Raw genomic sequence first — 21,555 nt, 5'->3', positions numbered from 1 at the left:
TTAACTTTCATCACTTTAGGCAAATGTCCTTGGCAAAAGTTGGTTTTAGTGTTCAACTCTCTACATTCACTTAGATTTTGGCCTCTGAAGGTATTTCACTGTCTTGTTAGTTTATTGGTATATTTAGAAAGAAGCTTTTCTTACTTCAGTATTTTCAGTTGTTTTCAGCAAGGAGGGTTCACTATACTTAGAATTGGAAGTCCTCAATAGAAGAGAATGAACCGTTGTAAAATTGTAGTTCTTAAAAATAGTAACAATTTGTAATCTTCATGTCATTTCGTAGTTTTTATAATGTACTTTCTTTTTTTACATTTCTTAAAAAACAACAACTTCCATTAATTTCCTGGCATATGTGCTATTATTGTAATTCATTTTACTTCTACATATATTAAGAACCCAACAATACTGTTATTTATTATTTTTAATTGGGTTGTTTCCTCCTTTGTCAGATATGTGATTTGCAGATATTTTTGTTAATCTATAGCATGTCTTCTCATTCTAAGTTTTTTGCTGAAAAAAAGTTTTTAATTTTAATGAAGTCCAATTTATCAGATTTTTAAAAATAGATCATACTTTAGTTATATTTAGGCTGAGGTTTATTTTTTTGCAAGTAGTGTTCTAGTACCATTTGTTGAACAACTAGCCTTCCTCCATTGAATTGCTTTTGTACTTGTGTCAAATATTACTTCATATTTGTGTGGGTTTGTTCCTGGAATTTATTCTCTACTATTGATCTTGTATGTTTCTCCCTTCACCACACAGTCTTGAATACTGCAGTTTTATACTAAGAAGTTCCTTTGCTATTCCATATACATTTTTAGAATCTGGTTTTCTTTATTTACAAAAAGTTCTGGAATTTTGATAAGTATTGGGTTAAATCCATAGATCAATTTGAGGGAGAATTGACACACACCGTTGAGACTTTCAGTCCGCAGCCATATGTCTTCTTTGATCAGCATCCTTAGTTTTCAGCATAATTTACATGTTTTATTATAGTAAGTCTTCATTTAACATTGTTGATAGGTTCTGGCACTTTAAGTGAAACGACGTATAATAAAACCAGTTTGACCATAGGCTAATTGATATAAATAAGAATTAAGTTCCTATGGCATCTAACAATATTATAATGAAAGGATGTTTATTCAAGGATCTGCTGTATATTTATACTTTAGTACTTTAATTTTTTATTGTACATGATACTTTTTAAATTTTGGATTCTTTTGTATATTACTGGTATATAGAAATATGATCGATGTGTCTGTGTTCTCTGTGCATGAGTGCATGTGCATGCTGACCTAGTATCCTGTGACTTCGCTATATTCACATCTTAGTTCTAGGAGCTATTTATCCTTTAGTTTTGTGTGTGTGTGTGTGTGTGTGTGTGTGTATTTAAATTGAGTTCAGAGTGAAAGTGCGGGGAGAGAGAGAGAGAGAGAGAGAGAGAGCGAGCAAAGCATCAGTGATGAGAGAGAATCATTGATCGGCTGCCTCCTGCACACCCCAGGCATATGCTCTGACCCAGAATCGAACCTTGATTTCCTGGTTCATAGGTTGACACTCAACCACTGAGTCACGCTGGCCGGGCTCCTTTATTTTTTATTTGTTTTAGATTGATACAAGCAACAACATAAATACAAACAGGTCTTTTGTTCCAAATCTTGTCTCTTTCCCCTACACCAAGGTTCTGTGCTACCATTTAAAAACATTTAGTACTCATAGTAAGTGTATGTCTGGAAATAACTGATTGCTTATTGCTTTCTTCCTTACTAATTTGAATAAAAATAGAAATTACTCTTGTATCATACTAACAGTTTTAATGATTTGTAGAACTGTGTGGTAAACTTTTGTTAGATGCTAACATAACATTTTATTACAAGAGCATATATACACATATACACAGATCCTATATAATAAAAGGCTAATATGCAAATTATCCCCTCTACCAGGAGTTTGACCAGGGGGTGGGGCCAGCCAGCCAACCGCCTGCAGCCCCTCTCCCCGGCCGGCCCTGCTCTCGATTGGCCCCCCAATCCTGATTGGGGGCGGGGCTGGCCAGATTCCACTTGTGCACGAATTCGTGCACCAGGCCTCTAGTCTATATATATATAAAAGCGTAAGTGACCGAAGGACTGGTAGACCAGTTGCTATGATGAGCATCTGACCCCTGGTGGTCAGTGCACAACGCAGGAGCTTCCCCCTGGTGGTCAGTGCACTCCCACAGCGGGAGCACCACTTAGCTGACCTACGGGCACCAGATGCCAGGCTCATGGCTGGCAAGTGCAGTTGCAGTGGTGGCTTGAGCCTCTCCCGCGGACACTCCCCCTGCGTATCCCTCCGCCATCTGGACGGGGATCGGACCAGCATCCAGACTGACTGGGCACGAGCTGGCCGCTGCATGAGGAGCAAGGCTGCAATGACAAGCGGTAGCTGCGTGGTCATGGGTGCGCCTAGGATGGGCACGTGGAGACCGCTGCGGAGTGGCAGCGAGCCTCTACTGAGCAGCGGTAGCAGGCGCAGCGTGGCCAGGATGAGTGGGAGCGGTATGGTGCCTGGCCTGGGCCTGGGCTCAGGCTCCTCCCCGCCTGCCTGCAGCTTCGTGCACTACTTTGTGCTGTGTGGGATCGATGAGCTGGCGGGTAAAGCCAGGCTGCGGCGGTGCGGAGGTCCATTGTTCTCCACAGGCCAGGCCTCGGGACCCCACTGGTGCATGAATTTGTGCACTGCGCCTTTAGTATATAAATAAATGGGAGAAAGTAGAATAGAAAATGTTAGAAAAAAGGCCTCAAATTTAGAGAAGTGTTTTTAAATCATTTTTCTTTTTCATCAACTTTTCATCTCCCCTTTATCACTATTTGTTAGTTTCACTCCCTTCTCCCTCCCCACAGTCTACCTAAACTAATCTTTTTTTTACCTTTTAGTTATTTCAGGTGCCTTTGGAAGAAGAAGGACAACGTGGTGGGCCTATCCTTGCACCAGAAGAGATTAAGACTATTTTTGGTAGTATCCCAGATATTTTTGATGTGCACACTAAGATAAAGGTAAATTTGTATATGTTAGGCTCATAGTAATTCTTTTTTATGTATATATTTATTATGTATATTTATTATGATTTTTCAGGTACTTCTGATGAACTAAATAAATTTTGTGTCTAAAACTTTTCATTTATTCCTTCGGATGATTTATTCTTTGCTGTAATGCATTGTTAATGTTTGTTGTTTGCTTTTGTTTTTTTTAAATTTGAATTAATCCTGAAAATAAGGAATTAGGGCCTCACAAAGTCTTCTATAGAGAAATGTAGTTGCTAGTGTTATTTTTCTACTATTGTTCCTCTGCTCTATGTTTTTGTTTTGCTTCAGTTTGTTTGTGAAACTGTGAAACTGTAAGGGACTTAGAGTTTATTTCATTCAATTTTCTATAGTTAGATAAATGCTAAAATCATATAAAACAATCCTATTTTCTTTTTAATGATTTTTTATTTTAAGTGAAGGATCCATGATTTCCAGGTATCAATCAATCATAGTAAAGTAAATTTGGGGAGGATCAGCTGAGCTTTTATTTTTTTTTATTTATTTTTTTTTATTTTTTTTTGCTTTCTTATTCTATTTTATTTATTTATTTATTTTTTAGCTGAGCTTTTAAAAGTAGTTTAGGTTTATTTCTTTTTATTTTTTCTGTGTGGTTCTTGAATTAAATTTATCACTTTTCTCAAAATTACCCATATTAGTGTTTATCCCATCTTCCAGGAAAAAGATTAATCTGAATTATAAAATGTTTCAAGCAAATATATTAACTTACTTTTGATATTACTGTACATTACAAATACAAGTATAAAAGATCTATAAGTTAATAAAAATGCAATTTATCAAATACTTCTATTTTATATTTTATCAAAATCCTTGGATATTTCAGTTATTTCTAGATATTAAGGGGACACACTGTAAAGTACCTTCAAAATAACTATTTTTTTTAAAATGACTATCTTGAAAATGTTAAAAGATATTTAAGAGATTGTCCAGTATAATTTTAAATGTCTTAATTTGTGTTTTTTTCAGGATGATCTTGAAGACCTTATTGTTAATTGGGATGAAAGCAAAAGCATTGGTGACATCTTTCTTAAATATGTAAGTATTTTATTTCTTTTTAAAGTTTCCAGATTAAATATCATAAAGGATTGGCAGGAAATGAAAGTTACATGCTTAAATGTGAAAGCTTTTAAAATTTTGACATTATTGTGTTTGTTAAATATAAAACTTAATATTATCAATAGCTCAAGGTCATCATTAGGAATACTGTTGTACTGTGCTATAATTATTTTATTATATATCAAGTTATTTGCCTTTCACAAATGGCCATAGATTAATGATTTTTCTGAAATTTTCTTTAACTGAGTTTTCATTTTTATTTTTCCTTAGTTGATATTACTTCTTGCTGTCATTTTGTCTGCTCTGCATAAAAGCTTCTAATAGACTACTTCTCTGTTTTCTGAGGCCTTCTAACTTCCATTCTTACCATGTAGTCGCTCAGATTTTTTTGTTGTTGTTATTGCTTGAGAATTCCAAATATGCAAATTATTCTCACATACCTTTTGATACCTTTTAGTCTCCTCAATTAGCCAAGACATTTTTCCTTTTCTTGTTTGCATTTCTGGCTAATAGTTTATCTTTTAATGGTGGTTTGGATCCTTCAATAAATAATAGCATGTTCTTAGGTTCTGCATTGATCTATTCTAATTACTATCTTTTGAACTTACAGACTTTTTTTATTATATAAGTTTCAGTTCTACAACATAATTTAGCATCTGTATACACTTACAGAGTGATGACCAAAAGTCTAGTTATTATCCATCACCATGACATTGACCCCTTCCCCCTTTTTTACTCACCCCCGAACTCCCTGCCACTTTGATAACTACTGATCTGTTCCCTGTATGTATGATTTTGTTTTGTTTGTTTGTTTCTCTTTTTTAAAAAAAGATTAAACATATGAGTGAAATCATATGTTATTTGTCTTTATCTTTCTGACTTATTTCACTTAGCATTGTACCCTCAAGTTTCATCTGTTATTGGAAATGGTAAGATTTCATTTTTAATGGCTGAATAATATTCCACTATATATGGAGGGTGTCTCACACTTTAACAGCTGATAGCTCAATTTTGAAAATGAACTGTATTTTAATAAACACTGCCTTTATAATTATTCAGAGTGTGTTTATACATTTTTTTGGGAATACACACACACATCTTCTTTATCTATTCATCCATTGATAGACACAGGTTGTTTCCACATCTTCATTATTGTAAATAATGCTGCAATGGACATAGGGGTGTGTATATCTTTTTGAATTAGTGTTTTCAAATTCTTTGGATAAATACAGAGAAGTGGAATTGCTGGATCATATGGTAGTTCTATTCTTAATTTTTTGAGAAATCTTCATACTGGTTTTTATAGTGGCTGCACCACTTAATCCTATAGATAGTGTACAGAGTTCCCTTTTCTTCACATCCTCTCCAACACTTGTTATTTCTTATCTTTTTGATAATATTCTAACAGGTGTGAGGTGATCTTTCATTGTAGCTTTGGCTTGCGCCTTCATAATATTTAGTGATGTTAAACATCTTTCCATGTACCTGTTGGCCTTTGTATGTTTTCTTTGGGAAAATGTGTATTCAGATCCTCCTGTGGCCCCCTCTCCCTTTTTTTAAATCAGGTTGGTTTTTTTTATATTGAGTTGTATGTCTTTTTATGTGTTTTGGATATTAATAACTTATTGGATATATGATTGGCAAACATCTTCCATTCAGTAAGTTGCCTTTTCATTTTGATGATGGTTTCCTTCACTGTGCAGAAGCCTTTTAGTTTGATATAGTCCCATTTGTTTATTTTTGCTTTTGTTTCCCTTGCCTTTGGAGTCAGATCCTCAAAAACATTGCTAAGACCCCTGTCAAGGAGTTTAACCTCCTATGTTTTCTTCTAGGGATTTTGTAGTTGCAGGTCTTAGATTTTTAATTAATTTTTGTGTATGGTGTAAGAAAGTGGTCTGGTTTCATTCTTTTGCCATGTGGCTGTCAAGTTTTCCCAGCACCATTTATTGTAGAGACTCATTTCTCCATTATGTTCTTGGCTCCTTTGTCTGTGAATTAAATTTATAGATTTTAAACTTGTTACGTTTATATCAGTACAACAAGTTTTAATATACTTTTGTTTCTTTACGGTGTTTACTTTTCAGGCTGTGTGTACCAATTGATGCATTTTGTTTAGCAGTTAACTCACTTATAAATTTTTGTATTTAACATGAGAAGAAACTTAAACACTTGCTCTCTGTCAGATGTGACTATTGATCATTCAACTTCAAGTTTTATTGTCTAAGGGTGAAAGGTGTTATAAATTAATGTTTGTTTTTTCTTCTTTCTAGTCAAAAGATTTGGTAAAAACCTACCCTCCCTTTGTTAATTTCTTTGAAATGAGCAAGGAAACAATTATTAAATGTGAAAAACAGAAACCAAGATTTCATGCTTTTCTGAAGGTAATGTAGTCTTTAAAATAAAAATCTGAAAATAATTTCTGAAGGAATTCATTAAAATTATGCTTTTAGTAAAAATGAATTTATGTACGAACACCTTAATGTTACCTGTTAACTTTAGCTATACCTTCTGATAGTAGCAATGATGTTTAGCTTCTGAAGATTTGACATACTAGGTAGCAGGGTCTAAGAAGCAGCTAAGTGAATGAGAATGTTGTTTATGATGTTTTTTTTTTTGTTTTTTTTTTTTTAAGTTATACATGTTTTAGTTCTCAAACACCTAAAATATTTCTAGGGGAATTGTCTTGCCTTTAATGATTCCCCTCCACCCTCCTCTTACCAATGCCTTATTTTGTTTATTCAGTCAACGTAATATTTTAAAAGTTTTTTTCTTATGAGTCATGTAGATTTAAGACTTGTTTAAGAAGGAATATATAGTAGTGTGTAGAGTAACTCACTTTCTGGTTAAGATGTTAATTAACCCTTGGCTGGCCAGGAGGTCATTTCAACCACAGTAATCTGCCAGAGAACATTGCTACCCCAGCTTTCCTGTTAGTCATCAGGGCACGAATAAATGTAGGGTGTCTAATGTTTGGGAAAACCATTTTTAAAAATTGTTGAATAAATTAATTCTTTTCAGATCAACCAAGCTAAACCAGAATGTGGACGGCAAAGCCTTGTTGAACTTCTCATCCGACCAGTACAGAGGTTACCTAGTGTTGCGTTACTTTTAAATGGTACTTTTCTGATCGTTTTTTAGACCAAGTCTCCTTAAATTTCTTGGTGTGTCACTAATGCAAAATCAGTTTACATTCATGTAAACACACCATTCACCCACAAAAATCCCAAGACAAGAGGTGATTCCTATGTCTCTAATTATTTGGTTCTTTTCTGAGTCTTAGTAAAATTTTACATATTTGGTCTTATGCTCAATTTTTTGTTAGATTGTGTAGAACACTTGAAACATTCATTTATTTTAGAAAGTAAACTATGGATATCAATGGAAGGGAGTTTTATAGTGGAGAGTTAATTTTTTGAATAAATTTTGCTTGCAGTAAAAGACAAGCATATGTATATGCCTTTACATTTAGCTTACTCTAAAGTAGTGAATATTTTTAGGACAGTGTCATTTTTTATATTTAAAAAAATTAAGTATGAAAACTAAATTAGTAATAGGAATAAGTCTGTAAAAAAGCATTTTGATCCTCAAACTTTAACTACAGTTGTATGTGTAGCTGTCAAGGAAGCTGATTTTTTGACTATTTAATCTATTTTTTTCTTTAAAATATTTCGGTTAACATGAATTATAGTAGTAACTAAAAAAAATTGATAATTTTTGTTCCCTTTACGTTTATCTAATGTAGTTTAGAATTACTAGCATATAAAATTATTTCCTAGTCTTTAAAAGCTGTCCTATTTTATAGATTATAAAGAAAATATATGTGCAAAGCAGTGTATTTTTTTTGCTTATCTTCATTATTGCTTCATAAGTACTTAGAGAAATCCATCAAATGAACTTGATTTAAGTAAGTTAGTAAGTAAATAAATAAATAAAATGAACATGATTTCTAAGATTTTCTTCTATCCATTTAAAAGATTAAGTGGGTGTGGTACTAGGGAATCATTAGGTGAATACAGCATAGGGAACATTATGAGCAACCTGGGTAAGAACAATCAAGGCTTAGGCATCTCATGAACCCGTAAATTAAACGAAACCTGCTCTAAGGACACCAAAGGCTCTCTATGATGGACTCATGGGCCCCAGTGTGAAATACAGCTATATAATGATTTCTCAGCCTATTGAGGACCAGGTGTTATCATTCATGGAGGTGGTTTAAGGAATCTAGCAGTTCTCAAACTTTACTAGAAGGAAATTGAGATAGCTGTGAAATAATGAGTCACATATTATTCTGCAAGTTTAGTAAATAAAAAAAATGTGGGAACCTTAACAAATATGTAGGAAGAGAGCTCTTAAGGGAATGCTACATATATAAAAGTAAAGGTTGGATATTGTCTTTAAAAATATCAGTCTCTGTCTATTAAGGTGGATGGTGTTTTTTAATTAAGTCTTAGATGGAAAACCATTGAATTTTTGTTAATCATGGAAAAAACATTTTATTATTACAGATCTTAAGAAACATACAGCTGAAGAAAATCCTGACAAAAGCACTCTAGAAAAAGCTATTGGATCACTAAAGGAAGTAATGACGTAAGTGCATTATTTCAATTTTTTTTTATTGTTCCTTGGATTTAGAATGGAATTGATAGAACAATTAGAATCATAAATGGAGAAAAAATATCAACAAATATTTGTAAAATATTTGTTGTTATTTTTCTAACTGTAGTTACACATTAAAATGATGAGAAAGTATTACAAGAATACATTGATTAGTCAAAAACATTTCTTAGGGTATTAAACTATTATGTACGGAGAGTAACAATGGTTTACAAATTTGAAAATGTTATAATTTACTAATAGCCATTTTCTTCATATACCTCTAATCATAACTTGTTTTTGTCTTCATATTCATATCAATTGCCCAAACGTAACTTGGGAATTTGACCATGGTGAAATAAAAAAGAAAAGATTTATAATACTTTTTTCACTTTACATTTGGCTTTTGGCTTCTTACCTTGAATTTTAAGGAATTAAATTATTGGGATTGTTTGGAGATGTATGAAAAGTATAAACTCAATGAAATTGCCTTGGGGCCTTGATTGTTAAACTTGTAGACATAGTTCTGATCAGAAATGATCTTTCCTGACTATTATGATCAGAACTGAAAACTATGTTGGTATTGCTTTGACTCATGGAGGGTGAGGGCACTTCAGCTCTTTGGACTTTACATATCATCATATTTAATAGATATAATTAAAATATTTCTGAGATTTCATGAGGCTCTTCAATCTGAAATAGTTTCTTAAAATACTTGAAAATGCCCTGGCCAGTATTGCTCAGTTGGTTAAGTGTCATCCCATGCGTTGAGAGGTTGCTGGTTTGATTCCCAGTCAAGGCACTTGCCTGGGTTGTGGTCTTGATCCTCAGTAGGGTGTATGCAGGAAACAGCTGAGTTTCTCTCTCTGTCTCTCTAAAAAAAATAAAATCAAATAAACAATAAGAAACAACCATATTAAAAAACAACAAAAAACTTGGAAAGGCACGCTTAGCAAGGAACTTTACTAGCTGTAAGAGTGAGAGCCCAGCGGTAAAATAATGCTCAAATTAAGAGTTTCTGTTGCTATGGAGTTTTAGGCATGTTTTGTTTTTTGCTTACATTCATATTTTATATGTTTATCAGCCAGGATAATAGTTTTTTTAAGCACTTCATGGTTTAACAAACTCTGTCATTACTTACCTTGATTCTTTCAACAACTCTTTGAAGTAGGCAGTCAGTGTTAAAACATATTTTCAGAAAAGAGAAAAGCTGAGAGCTTGTTACTTGGCCTATTTGCCTGTTTAGTGATGATAGCATATGCTATTTATTATTTATATATAATATATTTTGGTAAACAAAGATTATAAAGTAACCTAACTAGGGAGTAGACTTGTCATTTGACCTGTTGCCTCCTTTGGACTAGTGTCAAGTGGGCTGCTTTAGGAATAATGAGCCAAATTGATGACTGGTGATTAAAGATTTCTTTCTTTTTCAACGTTTTATTTAAGCTTCCTCAGAATTTAAAAATCTTTCTAATATATCACTACCCTAAATGGCTTGCTCATAGTAGATTTTAAATAGATGTTGAACTAAGGAAGCTGCAATTTTAATGTTGAGTTGTGATGCTGGTTTGTAAACCTTCCAGAATTTAACCACACTTGAATTCTTAGGATTCTTGAACATTTAGCATAGGGATTAAATGCTTACTAGTATTGTGGTTGATTGAAACAACTATAATGTGTAAGGTAAAGGAAATAATGAGACAGCACCAATTAACTAGTCCTTGCCATTTAAGCAAAACAAAAAAACCCCTAAAATTGGATTCTAACACCATTAATTACACACACTTATCTTATAAACATTAATTTGTTATAGATCTATGTTTTAGTAGTTTTTAGTACGTTTTTCTTAGCAAATTATACATGTATAATATAAAGTTTTTTTAATTTTGGTATATATATACTCCCATAAAACCATCACCACTATCAAGTTAAGGAACATTTCCACTACCTCCAAGTTTATTCATAGCCTTTGGTGGTAATCCCTTTTCCTCCCTCTCCGGCCCATCCTGAGGCAACAACTACTCTTCTTTTTATCAGTATAATTTGCATTTTCTTAGAATCAAATTGCATATTATATTTTTGTCAGGCTTTTTTTTACTCAGCATAATTATTTTTAGATTAGTCCTTATTGTTGCTTATATCAATAGTTCATTCCCTTTTATTGTTTTCTGTTGAATGGGTATACCACATTTATCAATTGTGGTGGTGGATATTTTGATTGTTTTCAGTGTCTGTCTATAACAAAGCTGCTATGAACATCCGTGAATAAATTTTTATATGGACATATACTTTCATTTCTTCTGGATAAAAAATACCTAGTAGGAATGGCTAGGTCATAAAATGCCGGAAGCCGGTCCATCCTTGCTGTTTGACACAGTCGCTGCAGGAAAGAAACATCTGCACAGCATATGTTTCAAGGGACCTGGCATATATAGCATATTGTTCTTAATATGTTTGCTCTCCTTAGTGCCATGTGTTTTAACCAAGGTCACCTCTCTGAGAAAGGTTGTTTCCCCAGGTGGGGATTTTTCCCTGAGGTTAGGGAGGGGATACAACCCCTTAATTAAGTGCCAGGTGGGTAGTTAAGCTACATAATCTTTACTCCCTGGAATGGAGATAAGAAACGCCCTAACCTTTGGAATAGAAATTGATAGGATTAAAATCAACTGGTATAAATACAGATGTAACAAGAAAACAGAGGACAGAACCTAGACAGAACCTAGAGACAGGACTTGGCTGGAGATCCTATACAGAACCTAGAGAGAGAACTTAGCGAGAGAACATGGCAAAAGATCCTGGACAGAACCTGGCTACAGATCTTGGCTGGAGAACCTAGACAGAACCTAGCGAGAGAACCTGGCTGAAGAACCTAGACATAGAACCTAGAAACAGAACCTAGCGGGAGAACCTGGCTGAAGAACCTAGTGATAGAACCTGACCAGAACCTGGCGACAGAACCTGACTGGAGATCCGGGCTAGAACCTGGCTGAAGAACCTAGAGACAGAACTTAGAGACAGAACCTGGCTGGAGATCCTGGCTAGAGAACCTGGCTAGGCTGCTGATCAACTGAACTCTGAACATCCGTGAATAAATTTTTATGTGGACATATACTTTCATTTCTTCTGGATAAAAAATACCTAGTAGGAATGGCCAGCAATTAAAGTTTTAAAAAATTCACCCAACTGTATCCAAAGTGGTTGTATTATTTTGCATTCCTATCAACAATGTATGTTGAACACCAGTGGCTCGATGTTTTTACCAACGCTCAGTATGAGTAGTCATTTTATTTTGTGAAATTCCAATAGATGTGTAGTGAAATATCTTATTGTAGGTTCGACTTGCATTTTCCCTAATACCAAATGGTGGTAGCATTTTTTCATGTGCTTATTTGCCATTCATATTATCTTCTTTGTGATATGTATGTTCAAATCTTTTGTCTACTTTTTTTAAAATTTGAATTTTCTTATTTTGAGTTTTTAAAAAAAATATATATTTTTATTGATTTCAGAGAGGAAGGGAGAGGGAGAGAGAGATAGAAACATTAATGATGAGAGAGAATCATTGATCGGCTGCCTCCTGCACTCCCCACACGGGGTTCTAGCCTGCAACCTTGGGCATGTTCCCTGACTGGGAATCGAACCGTGACCTCCTCGTTCATAGGTTGATGTACAAACACTGAGCCACGCTGGTCGGGTCATTGTTTTTTTAACCAGGGACCAACTAAGTTCCACTAAGCTTTTAAAGTTTTAAAAATAACCTTATTAATTTTTCAGGCATATTAATGAGGATAAGAGAAAAACCGAAGCGCAAAAGCAGATTTTTGATGTTGTTTATGAAGTAGATGGATGCCCAGTAAGTATCCATCTTTGATAATTGTAAATTTATTTTCTCTTTCTTGTTATTTTAGATTCTACAATTTTTAATATAAATAGAATCTTGGCACCACTTTCTTTTAAATTATAACTTAAAAAAATTCTTTGCTCCCAAATGATCTATTAATATTTTCAATCTACACAGGCTAATCTTTTATCTTCTCACCGAAGCTTAATCCAACGAGTTGAAACAATTTCTCTAGGTGAGCACCCCTGTGACAGAGGAGAACAAGTAACCCTCTTTCTCTTCAATGACTGCCTGGAGGTAAAGTTGTACTTAATATAATATAATACTGCTGATTTATATGACTTCCTTGAATGTTTAAAACCAAGCTTTGATTAAAGTATTATAGGTAAGTTTAAAGTAGCTAAACTTAAATAATCACACTTTTTTAATTGAGACCAATTGTTGATTTAATACTATTTATTAATGCTTTTAGAAGCAGACCTAATATTAAGAAGTATGATAAATTTTCATGACTTCAAATTTAAGTCAGAATGAAAATTTAGTTTATTTCCATGCAAATAAATGCTTAAGTCAAAAGAATTTTAGGAACTTCTTATTTCCATGTATATTTATAAGAGATGTATGACATAGCTATGATTTTACTTTGAAATTTAAGTAAAGAAATCAGTATTTTGTTGAAAAGAGATAAATTGTGTAATATCATGAATTATGATTTCCTGATTCTTCCTTAAGTCATCAGGATTAAATGAGTGGTCAGTATATCAGATGGTGTGCATTGATTCTAAAGTTTAATTTTCTCATCTAAGTTTAATTTTTTCTTCCCATATTATTCCTACAGACAAACAATTATATTTGTGTGCTTTTCCTTTTTTTTTTTTTTAACATTTTTATTGATTTCAGAGAGGAAGGGAGAGGGAGAGAGAGATAGAAACATCAATCATGAGAGTGAATCATTGACCAGCTGCCTCCTGCATGCCCCCTACTGGGGGTTGAGCCCACAACCCCAGCATGTGCCCTTGACTGGAATTGAACCCAGGACCCTTCAGTCTGCAGGCTGACGCTCTAGCCACTGAGCCAAAACAGCTAGGGCTGCTTTTTCAACTCTTTTCTTTCATTCTGTTAATAGTGTACTTTCAAACATTAAAATAGCCTATGTGGGATATAAAGGAGTGTATTTTCCTTCATCTCAGGAGATAAAGCTATTCATTTTGATAAAATAGATATTAATTCACCAGATTCACTAGAAGACTAATTTGACATTTCTGTTATTTGGTATCTACCTGTTGCTTTCATTAAAGTAATTTGATGGGTTTCCTTAAAAAAAAAAAAAAGTCTATACCTCTTTCTTTTTTCCTTTTCTACATGTCTTCTAGAGTTGTGCTCTTGTTTCATGTATATTATTATAAAACACAGGGGACTCTTAGAGAATAAGTCATACCCAGTCACCAAAAGTTCACTGTGTTAAATGCAGAGTTTTGTTGTGAGATTAGTGAAAAATAATATTTTCATTTTTTTAGGAATGTTAGAAAATACAAAGTAACGACACTGAAAATACTATACATAATTGACCATACCCAGAACTGATAAAGTTATAATAAAAATTCATGAGGCAGATAAATCATATTTTACCTCAGTAGGCATTATCATGGAGTTTTACTGTCTGTCCATAGTTGCTCAGTTCTTCTCTGTTAGGTACTATTAAGGTTTTTTTTAGGATTTTCCTGTTGAAGTCCTTGGTCTACTGGCTCCATTCATCTAATTGGTTAGGTTATCTTTACTTCCCAGCTAATCCATTCTGGGTTTTATCCCCTTAATCCCGAGAGAGTTGTAGTTAACTTTAATTTTTTTTTAATCTTACATCCCCTTCAAATTCCTTGAAGTACTCTATAACTGGCTCATTGACTCACCTTCCACTTTAATTCTTGCCATTTGTCATTCCCTGTAGCTTCCAGTCAGTTATGTAATACCCTGGCCTCTCATTTCATTCACCAGTGACTTTTTGTTCTACTCTCTCTTAGTTTTCCTGTTTCAGAATCATAGTAATTGAAACAATACTATTTCTAACATTAAATTTGGACTTAAAGATTTATAATCCTAAACTCTCATTCTTTAGCTTGTTTGTCTGAAAAAAACCAAACAGTCCTGGCCAAATAGCTCTGTGGTTAAATTGTCATCCAATATGCCAAGGTTGTGGTTTGACATCCCCCACCCCCCGTCAGGGCACATACAAGAATCAACCAATGAATGAATGAATAACTGAAACAACAAATCAATGTTTCCCTCCCTCCCTCCCTCCCTCCCTCCCTCCCTCCCTCCCTCCCTCTCTCCCTCTCTCTGCCTTCTTCCCCGCCCCCTCTAAAATTAATAAATTGAAAAACCAAAATCACAAACAAATAACCAAACCTCTTAGCAAATTTGGAATGAAGAGTAAGATGAAAGTTAGAAACTATTAAAATAGATAAAATCTATATTGACTTCTTTTAAATATGGCAGCTGATGTTTTACTGAAGTTAAACTAATTTAGTATTTAAGAATATACTTTTCTTTTTATATTTTATTTGTTTTGAGTTTTTTACCTTGATGTACTAGCATATGTGTCTTTAATATTAATATTAATACTAGGTAGTTTGATTCAGTGGATAGAGCGTGGACCCTCGTCTGAAGGGTCCTGAGTTTGATTCCTGTCAAGGGTACATACCTTGGTTGCAGGCTCGATCCCCTCAGTTGGGGCATACGTGGGAGGCAACCAATTGATGTGTATCGATGTTTCTCTCTCTCTGTCTCTCCCCCTCCTTTCCACTCTCTCTAAAAATCAATGGAAAAATATCCTCCGGTGATGATCAACAACAACTAAAGTATTAACACTTGTCATTGCTTTTCCTTTTAAAAAAAACCTTAAAATTGTATTTATTCTGCTTAACCAAGTTAATTTAATGTATATATAAATATTAGTGAAAATATTTAAGTTTTTATTGCTTATTTTCACTACATTAATGTAAATTAACTTTTAATATTTAATATAGATCTGAGTCATAGTTTTGCTTCAATATGAATATGTACTGACTGCCTTTTGATCTTTTCTAATTAGCCAACACTTAAGTAGATATACTTTTCAGCCATACTTTGTCATATTCATGATGGTGACCGGTTAACCTCAATTCATTAAGTAACCTAATCTAAGACATTTTGTGTGGATGTCTTTCAGTTGATGATTATTACCTCAAAGGAGATGTTCTTTTAAAAAAGCTAAATAACATACCACGCTTTTGTGGAAATGAAAACAATAAATTTAAAGACCTTATAAAATTCACAGAACTCAAATACATCTTGAATCACAGGGTCCTTTCTGATTTTGCCCCTGGTTTTTCCAGTGTTATTTTACTTATCTCTTCCTTTTGCAGGAATCCCCAGTTTAGGTAAAGTTATATCTTAACATAGCACTTTGAGTTTATAATTTGTACCATTTGTTTAATTTATTGTTTAGTTACCTTTTAACTGTCCCCTTTCTCGATGTTATGAAAATATGAGAGGCAGAACCATTTCTGTGTTATTTACTCCTTTATTCTCAGGATCTGAGATAATTGTGAATTCTGCTCTTAAACTGATATCAGTTATCTTTTGTGCCCAATATAGAGGTCCCAGAGTAACTGTTTTCCTTCCTGAACTCAAGAAAATTCCTCAGTTCTTTGATCCTATTAGTTTTCACAATGCTTCTAAGTTTTTTCACACCTCAAGGATTTTTTGTGTAGATCCTGTCCCTTGGCCTGGTTTCCTGACCTTTGAACTCTTATCATATAAACATGAGCATACCTGTTACACAAGTACATGTATGATTTTTTTACATAGCTTCTTATCCCATAGTAATTCTGGAATGACTAATAGATGAGCTGCATATAGATTTATGTGATTAGTGCATTTTATTTTTAAGTATTTTGTCTTTGTTTTTATTCATATTACTTATAATGACTTTTGTTTTTCTATAATCAGATAGCAAGGAAACGCCACAAAGTTATTGGCACTTTTAGGAGTCCTCATGGCCAGACCCGACCCCCAGCTTCTCTGAAGCATATTCATCTAATGCCTCTTTCTCAAATTAAGAAAGTGCTGGACATAAGAGAGACAGAAGGTATGCTTATTGGATAAACTATTGGTAAATAAAAATAGTTCATACTCACTACTGCAGATTTGTTTCACTTCCTTATATTTTTTTCACATGAAAGTGCTATGTACCCTAACCCAGCCTGTTCCCACACCAAAACATTTTATTTCTTCAGAATCCAAAATAAAGCACCTGTGCTCTGCATCTTATACTTTCCTTGTTGCCATTGGCTGCATTGTTAAGGATACAGTTAGGAGATGACCAGGAATGATTTGCATGAGTAAATGCACCCTAAGTAACTGTGGTAGTCTTGGCTTGGAGTTAAATGTGTATTAAGGGAAGCTTTCTCCCTCAACTTTGATAGTGTTAGGGAGGTTTCTCTGAACGCCTGAAATTGCCAAAAGTTTATACCTACTCAAAATAGTATCATCTGTTTAACTGGCACTAGTGATATGTCTTTATTGGTCATATTTTGGGTGTTAGGCATAGTTTTTACAGTGTAAGCTGGTACCATTACTGATCCCATCCTCTCATGATGAAAGGAATGATGTGCATGAGTTAATGCACCCTAAGTAACAATTAAAGAAAATTTGAATAGTAACTTACATTGCTATCTTTATTCTATTGTCGAATTTGAATTATGGGTTATGTAGTACATTTATTTTAAATCATTTCCATATTTTTGGATTATAATAGTGGAAGACTTCATTATTTAAAATAGGTTCTGCATCTTGGTCACAAAACATTTTGTAACAATTTTAATATTTGAAAATTATGTTTCTTTAAACTTGATTTAAATAGGTTGAGTTTTTAAATTATTCTTACAATGCCATTTCATTTTAAAACTCAAATTCCAGGATACTAAGTAATGATACATTCTAATTGTTTAAAACTCCAGCACATAAAATATTAAATGTCATGGAAAATACTGTTTATATAATGTTAACTTATTGTTGGTTCTTCATATGGTATTTACTGTTACAGTTCTTTCTAATATTTCAATGTAAAACGGTGATACTCTTTGTCCAATTAGAAATAGAGGGGGTGGGAAGGGTGGGGAAAAGATCATTCATTTCATTGGAATGTTGTTGATCTGAGGTAACTAAACTTGCATAAATCTATCATTTTCCAAGAATAACATATTGTTTATAATTCTGGGACCCTAGATTGCCATAATGCTTTTGCCTTGCTCGTGAGGCCACCAACAGAGCAGGCAAACGTGCTGCTCAGTTTCCAGATGACATCAGAGGAACTTCCAAAAGAGAACTGGCTCAAGATGCTATGTCGACATGTAGCCAACACCATTTGTAAAGCAGATGCTGTAAGTTCTTAATCTATTATGAAGAGTTAAAACTCCATGGCAGTGCATTTAAGCTAAACCTATGCATTTCTAATTGTTAATTGCTAATTGTGAATATAAGAGAGTTTTAGTTTTGTGTGTATTGAGGAAAGCTGGTTTAATAAATTATTTTGGAAAAGATATTTAACAAATATAGACACAGGAAACACTCAGTTGCTAGTTTATGGAAAGGCCCTTTTAACTTTATAGCTCCTCTGACTCTGATTGGGTGAGGCTTTTGGGACTTGTACCCTGTGATTTTCATGGAAGCTCTTAGGCCTGGCTGTTTGTAAAATAGAGGGTATTCTGTTCTGCTGTTCCCTTATCTAACTGCAAGCAATAATGAGATAAAGCCAGTTGCGTTTCCTATCAGGAGAGTAGCCAATCCAGTTTTCTCAGTCCAGTCTCTTAAAATCAAATGTGAATTGTGAATATATACATATAGAATATATAATTATTTTTATACTATATAGATCAGCGGTTCTCAACCTGTGTGTCGCGACCCCTTTGGGGGTCGAACGACCCCTTTCACAGGGGTCACCTAAGACCATCAAAAAACACATATATAATTACATATTGTTTTTGTGATTAATCACTATGCTTTAATTATGTTCAATTTGTAACAGTGAAATTGGGGGTCACAACAACATGAGGAACTGTGTTAAAGGGTTGTGGCATTAGGAAGGTTGAGAACCACTGATATAGATTAATGTGAAGATACATGAGAAATTCAAATTATCAAAGTTAAATGACTATCAGAATTCAGGAAGCCCATAGTAGCTCTTGGGTAAAATATAGGTCCTATAAAAGATAATTTACTTTCTTCATCATTAGTGGTGAGACATGCTGTAGATATAGACTATCATTTTTGCACAAATGTTTATTAAAAAATTCATTTGTTAATAGAATTATATTTTTCATATTGATTAGAAATGTAATGGCTTCAGCAAAGCTACCATCTGACCTCAGGTGATATATGAGCCTTAAGAGTATGGACAACACAATTAAAGGTTACAAATTGTCAAGAGACCAAAAATACATACCTAAGTATTCTGAGAAAAAAATTTTCAGCAAATTAAAACTTTAACCTTTAAATTTGGAATAACAGAATATGGGACATCATATCCACAAGGAGAAAAACTATGGAGAGTTACAAGAATAAGGATACCTGGAATCTAATGTTAGCTTTATGCTCTTGGCCTTAGTTTTCACATGTAAAATAATGATAGTAGATTAAATGTTCTTTCAGCCTGAAAATTTTAATTTGTAAGTCATTTACAAATGGGTATGACAAATGAAATTAGTCTATAATAAAATAGTTATACTTATTTTGCTCTTAATTATTTAAGCTACAATTATTTAGGGCACCAATGAATATATATTAGAAAGACAGAAACTACTGTTTCAAAAAATCAGATTTTTTTGGTCTTTTGCATCTTTTGTATATATATTTAAAAATACATTCTCTTCAACATGGCATATGTTCTCAAATGATAAGACACATACAAATGATAAGAAGATAATGTATTGATAGATGACCCTTTTCAGTACAATAGTACTGTAACTCACATTGCTTGGACATTCCTATGACAGTAAAATGCTTATTTTATCATAGTTAAGTCTTCTTATGAAAGATATTGAGGTATAATTATTATGGTTTATAAAGTAGATAATACATGGCTAGAATGTCCTACCTAAATGTTTAGAACAGTAAATAGACTTTTTTTTTGCTTTTGAACATTTCTATAGGTCAAAAATATGTTGTAAATAAAGGATGTTTGTTCCGCAAAATGGTTTATAGAAGTAATGCAATGTTAATGCATAAAACAGAATGTTGGCTAGAAAAATGATGGAGACAGTTTTTGTTATAGAGCTTACAGAATTGCTCATTATATGGAAGAATTTTTTTTCATTGGTCTAGGTATTCATATACAAAACAGATCCTTGCATTATAGTGATTGCCTATTTTAGAAATTACTCCTTCATTTATCAAGATGTCAGAGTAGATGACTTAAGCAGTCCTTTTTGAATTTATAACTATAAAACTGAAGGATAAACAGTTAATGGAAATTTTTTAAAAAAATACAATCTATTGAATTACTAGCTACAAGATAGCTAATAATTCTAGAATCTATCTATCTATCCTATATAATACAAGGCTAATAAGCAAATAATAAGCAGATCGACCGAATGGCAGAGCAACTGGTTGCTATGATGCACACTGACCACCAGGGGGCAGACGCTCAATGCAGGAGTGCCCCCCTGGTGGTCAGTGCGCTCCCACAGGGGGAGCGCCACTCAGCCAGAAGCTGGGCTCACGGTTGGCAAGCGCAGCAGCGGTGGTGAGAGCCTCTCTCGCCTCCATGGCAGCATTAAGGATGTCCGACTGACAGCCTTAAGGATGTCCCATGGGGAGCGGGCCTAAGCCGTCAGTCGGGCATCCCCCGAGGGCTCCCGGACTGCAAGAGGATGCAGGCCAGGCTGAGGGTTTCCCCACTTCCCCACATGCACTGATTTCGTGCACCGGGCCTCTAGTATATATATAAAAGGCTAATATGCAAAGTGTCCCCTTGGGAGTTCAACCGGGAGAGCAGGAGTTTGATTGCTCGTTATGACATGCACTGATCACCAGGGGGCGGCATGGAACAAAGGAAGGCCCCGGCTGGCAGCCGGAAAGCCCTGATTGGTCCTGATTGCTGACAGGCCTAGGAACCCTACCCATGCATGAATTTCGTGCACCAGGCCTCTAGTATATATAAAAGCCTAAGCGACCAAATGACCAGTCGATCGGTCACTTTGACACACACTGACCACCAGGGGACAGATGCTCAACTCACATGATTGGGCTCCCTCCTGTCTGGATCAGGCCTGCAAGGATCAGGCTGAAACTGGCTATCTGACATCCACTGAGGGGTCCCAGATTGCGAGAGGGCACAGGCCAGGCCGAGGGACCACACCGGTGCACAAATCCGTGCACCAGGCCTCTAGTTTTATGTAATAAAGCCCTAATATGCAAATCAACTGAACGGCAGAATGACCAGTTGCTATGACACGCACTGACTACCAGGAGGCAGACAACCAGTGGTGGTGATCGGGAGTCAGGGCCGGCCAGATGGCAGTGCCAGGCTGCCAGCCAGGACAGGTGCCAGCGGGGGCCCCTCCCGATCGCCCCGCTTATCGGTTGCCCCACAGATGGCCCTGATCGCCAGCCAGGCCTAGGAGAACAGTCTCTTAGATTTAAAAATTAAAATCTGACAAGGCTACTCTAACACTGAAAAAACAGGATGATGCAGAGATGACATGCATGAACTCTGGCTTGCACATTTTGTCAGCCCTGATTCTGACACTTATAACTGTGTGACAAAGCTAATTACTTAACTTCTCCTGCTTCAGTTTTTCCTCCCATAAGATGGGGAAAATGGTACTACTGCCTCAGAAGGATCATGTTATGTACTACTTTTTATAATCAGGGCAAAAAAAATGTAGCTGCCCACACAATAGCAAGATGCCTTTCACCTGTATCAAAAGTATGGTCACT

The 21,555-nt window shown here is 34.7% G+C and overlaps 1 protein-coding gene across 3 annotated transcripts in view; it reads left to right on the top strand.

Annotated features, from left to right (window-relative positions):
- The window catches only part of ECT2 (epithelial cell transforming 2), a 52,410-nt gene that overhangs the window by 19,855 nt on the left and 11,000 nt on the right, over positions 1-21,555 (top strand). For all 3 annotated transcript variants that reach the window (XM_006088832.2, XM_006088831.3, XM_014455932.2), the window contains 9 exons: positions 2,919-3,038; positions 4,053-4,121; positions 6,413-6,523; positions 7,161-7,257; positions 8,648-8,729; positions 12,513-12,591; positions 12,757-12,876; positions 16,567-16,705; positions 17,845-17,999. In XM_006088832.2, the coding sequence (XP_006088894.2) occupies positions 2,919-3,038; positions 4,053-4,121; positions 6,413-6,523; positions 7,161-7,257; positions 8,648-8,729; positions 12,513-12,591; positions 12,757-12,876; positions 16,567-16,705; positions 17,845-17,999 (972 nt within the window). The remainder of the gene's footprint in view (positions 1-2,918; positions 3,039-4,052; positions 4,122-6,412; positions 6,524-7,160; positions 7,258-8,647; positions 8,730-12,512; positions 12,592-12,756; positions 12,877-16,566; positions 16,706-17,844; positions 18,000-21,555) is intronic.

The sequence above is a fragment of the Myotis lucifugus genome, unplaced genomic scaffold (genome assembly GCF_000147115.1).
Source record: "Myotis lucifugus unplaced genomic scaffold, Myoluc2.0 scaffold_53, whole genome shotgun sequence".
In the NCBI taxonomy this organism is placed as follows: Eukaryota; Metazoa; Chordata; class Mammalia; order Chiroptera; family Vespertilionidae; genus Myotis; species Myotis lucifugus.
This window is presented reverse-complemented; position numbering and strand designations above follow the sequence as displayed.